Source organism: Mobula hypostoma, chromosome 9 (assembly GCF_963921235.1).
Source record: "Mobula hypostoma chromosome 9, sMobHyp1.1, whole genome shotgun sequence".
Taxonomy (NCBI): domain Eukaryota; kingdom Metazoa; phylum Chordata; class Chondrichthyes; order Myliobatiformes; family Myliobatidae; genus Mobula; species Mobula hypostoma.
In genome coordinates this window covers 143117549-143129954 of record NC_086105.1, presented here as the reverse complement: position 1 = coordinate 143129954, position 12406 = coordinate 143117549, and the positions used below count along the sequence as shown (strand labels likewise).

The window sequence follows — 12406 nt, the reverse complement described above, 5'->3', positions numbered from 1 at the left end:
TACCCCTCCACACCTCTCACCACCACTATATACACGTCACCCACATCACTTTGTGTATACACAATCAGTCTGTGTATGTAACAGTTACTTGCACGTTGTGTCTTATAGGATTATTTTTATTTTTACATTTTTGATTTTTATTGTGATTTTTTATGCTGCATCTGGACTAACTAATCTCTTCTGTCCATATCCTTCCATTTTCCTCACATTGATGTGCCTATCTAACCACCTCTAAAAGGTCCCTGATGTTTCTGTCTGTACCACCACCCCAGGCAGTGTACTCCAGGCACCCACCACTCTCTGTATAAAAAAAACCTGCCCCTCACATCTCCTTTGAAATCACCCCATCTCACCTTAACTGCATGCCATCCGGAATTAGACATTTCAACCCTTGGAAAAAGAGACTGTCTGTGCACTACCTATGCCTCTCATAACCTTAAAGCCTCTATCAGATCTCTCAGCCTCTGCCACTCCACACGAAACAACCCTTTCATTATAGCACCTGCCCTCTAATCCTGGTAAACCTCTTCTGCATCTTCTCTGAAGCTTCGACATCCTTCCTATTATGGAGTGACCAGAAATGTAAGCAATACTCCAGATGCAGACCAAAACAAACTGGAAGCCTAGTCACTGGACATATTTAAAGCAGAAGTTGATAGGTTCTTGATTAGTGAGAATGTCAAAGGAGAAGACAGGACTATGAGGTTGAAAGGGATAATGATGTGCCATAATGGAATGATGTAGAAGACACGATGGGCCAAATGACGTAATTCTGCTTCTAACCTATGTCTTTTTTTTTTGGCGTGCGCGATGTTGGCGGGACGATGTCTTTTTCATGCCTGTACAACAAGGCGTGGAGCGAGAGAAAGACTGTGTGGGACACCACTCCTCACACAGACCTTTCGCAGTATTTTTCCTCTTATTTTACAAGGTTGAGTTGCGATCTCGACACTCAACTCGGCACGGATGGAAAGCGTACTCGGGAGCGGACACGGCTGGGTTCCAACCCGGGAACCTCCATCCAGGGTCCGGCGCTGATGTCATTGCGCCACCAGCCGGCCCCACTCTGAGATATGTCTTATGGCTTTCATCGGTGCTGAATATTGTCTTCCACACAACTGGAAATTATGAAATGCACACAATAAATCTGTTCTCTTCCTTCATTACTGTCTCCACTGGGAATTGCTTCCTGTTCTGGGGAGGGGGGCCAAGATTGCTCATGTACTCTGCCACTCTAATCTGTAAAATAAACTTCCATTGTTTTGTGATAAAGTAAATATATCAACAAGGCTTTGTAAGGAAATAGGGAAATATCTATTACCGTAACCATTTGCCTGCATTTCCAACACGGGGATCTTTGCTCTCTCTGCAAACTCATCCGCCTGATCCACAAGAGCCTCTGTCACTGCTTTGTAGCCTGTGAGGACCACTGCTTTTTCCACTCCCAGCTGAATGGTAAACACAGGTCCATACTGCTCCGATAACTGAGAACAAAGGGGAACATCCCATCAATGCAATTACACTCAGTGGCAACACCTGCTCATTAATGTAAATATCTAATCAGCCAATCATGTGGCAGCAATTCAATGCATGAAAGCATGCAGGCATAGTCAAGAGGTTCAGTTGTTGTTCAGAACAAACATCAGAATGGGGAAGAAATGTGTTCTAAGTGACTTTGAGTGTGGAAAAATTGCTGGTGCTAGATGAAGTGGTTTGAGTATCTCAGAAACTGCTGATTTCCTGGGATTTTCATGCACAACAGTCTCTAGAGTTTACAGAGAATGGTGCCAAAATGCAGTGAACACTAGTTCTGTGGGTGAAAATGCCTTGTTAATGACAGAGGTCAGGGGAGAATGGCCAGAATGATTCAAACTGAAAGGAAGTTTCAGTAACTCAAATAACCTCACATTACAACAGTGGTGTGCAGTAGAGCACATCTGAACATATAGCACGTCAAATCTTGAAGTGGACAGGCTACAGCAGCAGAAGACCATGAACAAACAGAAATAAACTCAGTGGCCACTGTATTAGATACCTCCCGTACCTAATAACGTGGCAACTGAGTGTATCTTGGTGGACAGATTGGCGGTGCCAAGGCTGCATGCAGGGAGGTATTTAAAGCACAAGGTATGTATGTGTCAGATAATTTGGTGCAATATTGGCCTCTGCTGGTTTCTCCTGCGCTGGGTATATGGGCCATCAAGTATTCTCCCAGGAAATCCCTTGTCCTCATCTGTTCTCTTTTTGCTGCTGACATCAGAAACAAGGAACTGGGGACAGGTCCCATACCATCGGGTTCAGTGACAGTATTACTCTGAACCATTGTGGATAATGTCACTCACCTCAACACTGAACTAATTCCACAAACTATTGATTCACTTTCAAGCACTCTACAACTCATGTTCTGAGTATAATTTATTTACATGCTTTGTATCTTTTTTTTTGGCAAATTGGTTATTTGTCAGTCTTTGCGTGTAGTTTTCCATAGATACTATTGTATTTCTTTTGTATTACTATGAATACCAGCAAGAAGAATAATCTCAGGGTAGTATATAGAGATCAATATGTACTTTGATAATAAATTTACTTTGAACTTTGAAGTTTTGAATTTAGGTTGCTTCTGAAAGATCATTGAAACTATTTATCTGCTCTTCAAAAAGTCAAGAAAGCTGTGAAGATCTGAAACAGTTCTGTACTAGCATTGTGCTGCTAACAAAGTTCCTGCTGTTTGGAAACGTTTTGATGTTGGTATTGGACTTTGTTAATTATTGTCAAACGTACCGAGATACACTTTATTGTCTACCTGTACTGTACTGCACTTTCTCTGTAGCTTTTACACTTTACTCTGTGTTGTTATTTTTTCACCTTGTTTTACCTCAATGCACAATGTAATGATCTGATCTGTATGAACAGTTTACAAAACTGGCAGGATTGGAGAAAAAAAAAGCTGAGGAGTAGATTTAAAAGGTAGGGGGAAGGGAGAGAGAAACACCAGGTGATAAGTGAAACCTGGAGGAGCAAGAATGAAGTAAAGAGCTGGGAAGTAATGATCTGATGAATATGAACAGTATGCAAGCCAAGCTTCTCACTGTATCTGAGTTCACGTGACAACAATAAACCAATTCCAATTCCAACTCCAAGCTCCTTTCAACTCTCTAGATACCAGTCTCATTTCTCATTTCCATTAGTCCGACCATGTAACTGAAATTCCTCATCCCAGGACCTTTCCTGCACAGAACTTTAGGTCCTATACATCTACAGAAATAATAATTTTCAGGTAAGTGAGAGTGTAATTTACTAAGCATTGTCAAAGAGGAGGAAATATATTTCTCTCATTTATATCAACTTCACAGTGAGCAATAACAATTTTCATTCATGTAATGCATTAAAGGGAGCAAATCTTCTGTTGCTTTTTCACAGGAGACAGAAATTGACACTGTACCATGGAAGGAGAGGTGTTCAAAGTTCAAAGTAAATTTATTTTCAAAGTAAATACTGTATATGTCACCATATAATACCCTGAGATTCATTTTCTTGTGGGTATATTCAGCAAACCTACAGAAAAATAGCTATAACAGAATCAATTAAAAAATGCCCAACTAGTGAGCATTCAACCAAAGTGCAGAAGACAACAAATTGTGCAAACATGTAAAAAATAAACAATAACAATAAATAGATAAGCAGTAAATATAGAAAACTTGAGATAAAATGTCCTTGAGAGTGAGTCTATTGGTTGTGGGAATGTTTCAATGATGGGGCAAGTGAAGTTGAATGAAGTTATCCCCTTTGGTTCAAGAGCCTGATGGTTGCAGGGTAGTAATGATTCCTCAACTTGGTTGTGTTATTCCCAAGACTGTTGTACCTTCTTCCTGATGCCAGCAGTGAGAAGAGAGCATGTTCTGGGTGATAGGAGCTGTGATGATGGATCCAGCTTTCCTGTAACAACGTTTCATGTAGACATGATCAATGGTGGGTTTGTTGTGTCCAATCCGAGCTGGCTCATTCACCTTCAAACCCCACCAAACACTCACCAGGAGCTCTCAGCTGTGGCTCCAGGTAGAGATTTTCATGCAGCAGTGGCCATATCCTGCTATATCTCTTTGACAGACAGGCAGACCTGATGAGGGTAGCTGGTGGGCCTCATAGCATGCAAAGACAATGCTGTCAGACTGGATGGATGTGATCAACAGTGAGATCCAACAGCCAAGAAGACAGTTCTGCAGATTCCAAGGTTGAGAGAGTGGAACTGCCCCAGCTTTAAAAACTCATTGTTTCTTTGTCATCTTTGGATACGACAGGCAAACAATCAAATATGAAGGGAGTTATTAAGACAGGGGACTGAGAAACTGTTAAGAGAGGGAAGTTTGAGGGAATGAGAGAGGGAGATGAGATATTGGAAGTGAAGCCAGAGCAATGAATTCACATGGCTGCATGTTAAGCTGCCTTTGGGATTTGTGAGGGAACTGGACCACCCAGGAGAAACGTTCATGTGGAATGTACAAATTCTGCCCAGACAGCACCAGAGGTCAGGGGCTGAAACAAGGTCACTGGAGTGTCACACAGCCACAATGGCTGAAAGGGACTTGACACAACGTGAGATCATGCAGCAGAAGATTGGAATAACATCACAGAGATTTTAACTCAACTGCATAAAATATCAATGCAGTGGATTTGCTCTCTTCATGGCTTCGCAGTCCACAGACATCTGTGTGGATGGCATGTAAAGCAAGCTTCTCCCTGCCCCTCAGTACATCGGACAATAATAAACCAATTTCAGTTCCAATTCCAGTTCACTTCCTTACCTCTGTAAGACTCTGGTGCAGCATCTTCAGATCCAGCGTGTGTAGGTTTCCGATCAAAGGCAGACAGGTTGGACCCGGGGGCAGCTTGTAAATTGCTGAGGGTTTACACCCCGTGTAAAAGTACATCAGACAAAACACAGTCAGAAGTGGGAAAAGGATCAGTGTGACTGTGTCCTCAGCAAACAAGCTTAGGAAAGACATGATTTATTAATTAATTCGCATGCTCGCAATCAGAAAGAAATCCTTGGGGGTAAGATGGACCCTTCACAATAAAGGATCTTCCAGGGTTCAGACAAAGGTGCAACACTTAAATCTTGGCAGAGGTGCACAACATTGTAATTAAACATTAACAGTTGGTCCAAAGGGACAAACTCTCACTTTCGTACACAGCACAGGAAAAGGCTCTTCTGCCTACAAACTAAAGTCAATTTAATTGATTATGAATAATTATTAACTATTTTACAGTATTGAAGTATTTTCTTCTGCTTATAAGTAACTCCATCATCAAAGATATTTGGAAATTGGTGGAAAAGGCCTTTGACAGAATGAGCTACATGTCAGATGAGTTGTCCTGGAGAGGAACCTGAGTCTGCATCAACAGGTCGCTGGTTGTAAGCCTATAGGACACTGGGTGCTGCACATTGGATGTCCACTTTGGCAGAAACCTCTGCTCAGTGACCCAGAGCCTCCAGAGGATGTCCCAATTCATTCTTAACCCCTAAGCACAATCTGACTTCTGATATTTGAATCTCACAATAGAATATAGAACATAGAACAGTACAGCCCAGAACAGGTCCTGTGGCCACAATGTTGTGCTGAACCAATCAAATTAAAATTAGTAATCAAATGACCAGCTAACCTATCCTCTTCTCACTACACAATGACCATATTCTTCCTTTTCCCTCACATTCATGTGCCTATCTAAACCTCTCTTCAAAGTCCCTACTACCACCACCCCAGGCAACACATGCCAGATGCCCTCCACTCTCTGTGTACAAAACTTAAACCTCACATCCCCTCTCATCTTAAATGCATGCCCTGTGGTATAAGACGTTTAAACATTGGGAAGGAGATACAGTCTGTCTATTCTATTTTAAGCCTCCCATAGATCTCCCCTCAGCCTCTGTCACTCAATATTCCAAAGAAACCCAATCTAGTCTCAAAGACCTGCACCTTATATTCTCACCTGGCACACTGCAAACATTACCATACAACACTGAATTCAACAGTTTCAGATAGCTAACCTTTCCATTTTGTGTCAGTACCTGACAGCTGTAATCATAAAAGATCACCCTTAAAGATGAAAGATTAGCTTTAGAAACATTGAAATCTACAGCACATTACAGTACCTACAGCCCACAATGTTGTGCCAACCGTGTAACCTACTCTAGAATCCGCCTAGAATTTCTCTGCCACCCAGCCCTCTATTTTTTCTAAGCTCCATGTACCTATCCAACTGTCTCTTAAAAGACCGTATTGTATCCGCCTCCACCTCCGTTGCTGGCAGTGCATTCAATGCACCCACCCCACTTTGTGTGAAAAACTTACCCCTGGCATCCCCTCTGTACCTACTTCCAAGCACCTTAAAACTATGCCCCCTTGTGTTAGCCATTTCATCCCTGGGAAAAAACCTCTAGTAATCCACATGATCAATGCCTCTCATCATCTTATACACCTCTATCAGGTCACCTCTCATCCTCCGCTGCTCCAAGGAGAAAAGGCTAAGTTCACTCAACCTATTCTCTTAGGGCATGCTCACCAATTCAGGTAACATCCTTATAAATCTCTGCACCCTTTCTATAGTTTCCACACCCTCCTGTAGTGAGGTGACCAGAACTGAGCACAGTACTCCAAGTGGGATCTGATTAGGGTCCTATAAAGCTGTAACATTACCACTCGGCTCTTAAATTCAATCCCACTATTGATGAAGGCCAATGCACTGTATGCTTTCTTAACCACAGTGTCAGCTTGCGCAGCAGCTTTGAGGGTCCTATGGACTTGGACCCCAAGATCCCTGGGATCCTCCACACTGCCAAGGAGTCTTACCATTAATACTATATTCTGCCATCATATTTGACCAACCAAAATGAACCCACCTCACATTAATCTGGGTTGAACTCCATCTGCCACTCCTCAGCCCAGTTTTGCATCGTATCGAAGTCCGCTGTAACCTCTGACAGCCCTCCATAATATCCACAACATCCCCAACCTTGTGTCATAATTCCTCCTCATCACTTTCCTAAAGGGGCATCCCTGTAGTCAGAGGTCATGCCCTCTGGTCCTAGACTCACCCATTAAAGGAAGCATCCTCTCCACTTCCACTCTATCCAGTGGCATCCTGCACTATTAGTTATAGTGCCTGGGCAGGGCGAAAAGCATTATCAAGGATACATCTCACCCTAGCCATGGACTTTTTACTCTTCTCCCATCCGGTAGGTGCTACAGGAGCCTTTGCTCCCGCACCAGCAAGCACAAGAAGAGTTTCTTCCCTGAGGCTGTGACCCTGCTGAACCTCACGTCACAATGCTAAGCAGCATTGCACCCATATTGTACTGTCCCAGTACTTTTATATTTATGTGCTGTAGCACTTACTTTTATTCGCAGTTATTTTGTAAATAACACTGTTCTTTGCATTTCTGGTCAGGTGCTAACTGCATTTCATTGGCTTTGTATCTGTACTCGGCAAAATGACAACAAAGTTGAATCTATTCTAATCCTGTAGACTTTATTTTCTTTTTTCTGTATTTGCAGTTTGTCTTCTTTTGCAAATTGGTTGTTTGTCATGTCAGTCTTTGTGTGTAGCTTTTCATTGTTTCTATTGTATTTCTTTGTTCTACTCTGAATGCTTGCAAGGGTAGGATATGGTGACATATTCATCCTTCGATAATAAATTTACTCTCAACTTTAAAATTCTTAAAATGTTATCTGACATAAACACTTCCTAGCTTTTTGAACTGGATAAACACTTTATTTGTGATGAACAAATTCAGAACATGATTATATAGGGAACTGGTCTGTTAATGTTTGCCTTTAGTGCTCTACAAAACAGAAGAACTTGCCAACTAACATGACTTGCATTACCATCAAAACATAATACTTAACCTGATTGAACCGAGTCATCTGATGATTTAGACCATATGACAAAGGAGCAGAATTAGGCCATTCAGCCCATTGAGTCTGTTCTGCCACTTGGTCATGATTGATTTGCTTTCCCGCCCAACCCCAATTTCCTGTCTTCTCCCTGTAACTTTTGATGCCCTTACTAAGCAAGAACCTCTTGACCTCGCATTTAAATATACCCAATGTCTTGAGTCCACAGCCATCTGTGGTAATAAATTCCACAAATTATCCACACTCTGTCTAAAGAAATTCCTGCTTATCTCTGTCCTTACAGATGTCCTTCTATTTTGAGGTTGTGCCTTCTGGTCCTAGACTCTCGTACCATTGGAAACATCTTCTGCACACCCACTCTGTCTAGACTTTTGAATGCTCAAAAAGTTCAGTGAGATTCCTTCGTCCCCTCTTTCTTCTAATTTCCAGTAAGTAGATGTCCAAAGCCATCAAACACTCCTCTGCTCATCTTCCTCTGCTTCTGAAACATTGTCTTTGTGCACTTGGTAATTGTGGAACAGCAGCAGATGCTGGAAGCCCAACATAAACGCAGAAACTGTCTGTCGGTTATGTAGCATCTGTGGAGAGAGATCAGGGTTAATGTTTACTCAAATCAAGGGAAACAAATTGAATCATAGTCACAGAACTATACAGCACAGAAATAGGCTCTTCAACCCAAACTTGTTTACGTCAGCCAAGCTGCTGAAATGAGCCTGTCCCATTTGCTGGTGTATAGCCCACTTCTCACTGCACATTTCCTACCCATGTTCCCATCATTGTAATTGTGCCCTATCCTGCCTATTCTTCTGGCAGCTCATTCCACATGCAGGTCGCCCTCTGGGTGAAAAAGTTTCCCTTCAGGTCCTTTTAAAGCTTCTCCCTCTCACCTTAAACCACTGTCTCTAGGTTTCAGTTCACCTACCTTGCGAGAATAGACTGTGGCTCCTCACCGTATCTGTGCCACTTAAAACTTATACTGTACAGTGTATGGTAGTGTAATATTTAGTGTACCACCTTACAGTGCCGGATATAAGATTGGGTTCAATTCCCTTTGCTGTCTGTTAGGAGTCTGTCTGTTCTCCCCATGACTGCATGGGTTTCCGCTGGGTGCTCCGGTTTCCTCCCACATTCCAAAGATGTAAAAATTAGTAAGTTTTTGGTATGTTATGGTGGCACCAGAAACACAATGGCCCTTACAGGCTGCACCCAGCAGATCCTTGATGAAAAAGACACATTTCATTGTATGTTTTGATTGCACATGTGAGAAATAAAACCAACCTTTATCGTTATTATTTTATTTGGCAGACCATGATATATAGGACCAGAATTAGGCCATTCGGCCCAAAATGTCTGCTCCACCATTCCATCAAGTCTGATTTATTATTTCTCTAAACCCCATTCACTTGGCTTCTCCCTGTAATCTTTGACGCCCCAATTAACCAAGAACCTTTCAATCTCTGCTTTAAATATATGCAATGACTTGGCATCCACTGCCATCTGTGGCAATCAATTTCACAGATTTACCGCCCTGTGACTAAAGGAACTCGTTTTCATCTCTGTTCAAAAGAATTGTTCTTTTGTGTTCTGAGGCTGTACCCTCTGGCCCCCCTTACAGGAAGTTTATATAGACATTGATAAGGTTCCCCTTTCAGCCTTCTACACTCCAGTGAAATAGTTCTAATCTGTTCAGCTTATAATTCAAAACCCTTAAACTCTCCAGTTCCAGAAACAGCCTTGTAAATCTTTTATTTTTTGCATTATTTTTCTATTTGCTCAGGGGAAAATAAATTAAAGTGAGGTAAGTTTCCAACTTCAGGAAAACGGAGCACAGTGGAAATATCTGTGATAAATTAGAGACCAAGAGAATCTTTGAGACAACCGTTGGTGGTGCTGTCTGAGGGAGATTAAACACAGATGATCTACCTGGAGGACAGACTTATAGAAGGACTTGAATAAGGACAGACGAAGGGAGAACAATGGACAGATAGAGGACACAACACTTGCTGGAAATCTGAGGTAAAAGAGAATGTTGAAAATTACCAGTAAGTCTGGCAGCATCTATGAAGAGAGTAAAATGAATTTAAATTACAGGGTAGTGTAGCAGTTGGCGTAATGCTATTGCAGCATCAGCGATTACCGATCGGAGTTTGATTCCCACCCCTCTGTGTAAGGAGTCTGTATGTTTCCCCAAGACCACGTGGAGTTTCCTCTGGGTGTTCCAGTTTCCTCAAACAGTTCAAAGATGTACAGGTTAAGGTTAAGTAGTTGTGGCCATGCTATGTTGGTGCTGGTAGTGTGGTGATAATTGTGCTTTCTCCAGCACAACCCTTGTGTCACAGTGAGTGCTGAACCCAGGTGCCGGGGAATGGCAGGCTCCCATGTAGTGACGGAGACAATAGGTTGTACATAGGAATTCCAACAGAACAGCAGTGGCACGACTCAGCCACACTGAGGAGTCATTCTGAACACAGGGACTGCGCAATGAGCGCTTCTTCTATTTCCGGCAGTTTAGACGCATTTACGCATATTACTGCCCTGCGCAGAATTATGATTAATCATAGAATTTCCAGAAACTCAAATTCTCGAATATACACCATTCGTACGTATAAACTGAATAATAAACTCTTCAATCAGATGGTGGTTCTCTTGGTGGCCAAACAAGGATTTAATAGAAAAACAAAATACATTTAAGTCAGACAGCCTCTTGAACAATATGCTTCTTTCAACTTTATATCGATTTCAACTCAGCAAAACATGCTGAACTGTCTCTGGGCTACCACAGTCACATAATCCAGTAGGATGTTTTCCTATTATCTTTAAATAATAGTTTAGCCCACAATGCCCCAACCTAAGTCTTGTAAATTTCACCATATCTCTACGATTTAAAAAGTAACAGTCTGAGACCTTTTTAACTAATGGGTGACGAGAAAAGAAATGCCTTCTCTTTAGTTCATTTTTCCAATCCTCCTGCGACTTCTTCTCTACACCGTTTTTTTTTATCCTACTTCTCAATTCTGCTCTGCCTGGGGGTACCCTAATTACTTCTTGCCTGCTCTGTAAGGAAGACTTTGCAATGTCATCCACAGTTTCATTTCCCTCCACCCCAGCATGTCCAGGTGTCCATGTAAATCTCTCTGCACAACCCATCTTCCCTACTCTAAACAAAACTAAGAGAATCTCAGTAACTATGTCAGAACGAGGTTTTGATTTATTCCCTTTTATAGCCTCTAAGGCAGCAGCAGAATCTGAACAGATGATAACCCTGCATGGTCGAGAGTCTTCTATCCAGCATAAGGCCCAGAGGATTGCTAATAATTCTGGTGCAAAGGCAGAAACACCATCTGAAACCCGGTGACCAACCTTAACTCCAAGTCGAGACACGTACATCCCAAATCCTGCCCTACTGCTCTATGGGTCCACTGAACCATCAGTAAAAGTCTTCAGATAAGATCTCCATTTATTATTTAAATATCCATTTATGATCGACGCTGTTGACATTGCTCTGCTTCCTTGAAGCTGAAAAAGGAGGAATAGGTCTACTTCTGGTTCTGGCAAAAGCCAAAAAGGAATGAGTAGCAAGCAAATTTGGTCAGCTATGTCTTCCTAAATTAGTTTCAATTTCACAGCCCAGTTATTAACCAAATCTCAAAATGGGTATCTTTTAATTTTACATTGGCGCTCCGACTTCCGCTGCAAAAGAGACTTTGAGAGCTGTGATTGAAGCCGTTTAGTTTTGCCCAATACTGCAGGCCCAGTTGAAGTCGTCTTAAATGCAGGAATCTTAAATTCCTCTTTTCCAGATTGCACCATCATCTGCAAACAACGATTTGCCAAATCCTGGCCCTACCTGATCAAAGGTATCTTTTATCATGGCATTAAAAAGAACTGGACTAATGACGCTTCCTTGAGGGGTACCATTACCTATTCGTAGTAACTTGGAGCTTGTTCCGCCTATTCTTACTTGAATTGTCCTTTCCGTAAGAAAACCTTTGGTCCAATTAAACATCCTACCTCTAATTCCCGCATCATAGAGGTTAATTAATAAACCATCCTTCCATAGTGAGTCATATGCTCTTTCAATATCTAGAAATACACTTCTTACTTCTCTATTATCTACCATTACTTCTCTATTTTGAAATGCTTTTTTAATATCATGATCTAAAAGGGCAACAAATTCGATTGTTGATTTTCCAGTTCTGAAACCATTTTGATAGGCAGCAAAATGTCCCTTATTTTCTAAAAAATAAGCAATTCTGTTGGTGACCATTCGTTCCATAGTTTTACAAAGCACTGATGTTAAAGGTATAGGCAGATACAAACTAGGACTAGACGCGTCTTTACCTGGCTTTGAAACTTAAACTACCACCGCATGCTTCCATTCTTCTGGTAATTTTCCTTCTTTCCACACTGAATTAAACAAAGCTAGCATTTCTATTAATACAGAGTCATCTAAATGCTTAAGCAATTCTTAACACAGTCCATCCCTACCAGGA

General features: G+C 41.7%; 1 protein-coding gene across 1 annotated transcript in view; it reads right to left on the bottom strand.

The window, feature by feature from the left end:
* The window catches only part of LOC134352288 (uncharacterized), a 74648-nt gene extending 69534 nt beyond the window's left edge, over window positions 1-5114 (bottom strand). Inside the window, exons 1-2 of the mRNA XM_063059578.1 lie at window positions 4803-5114; window positions 1322-1484 (exon numbers count right to left, since the gene is read on the bottom strand). Of these exons, the coding sequence (XP_062915648.1) occupies window positions 1322-1484; window positions 4803-5003 (364 nt within the window). The 5' untranslated portion in view covers window positions 5004-5114. The remainder of the gene's footprint in view (window positions 1-1321; window positions 1485-4802) is intronic.
* Between the last annotated feature and the right edge of the window lie 7292 nt (window positions 5115-12406).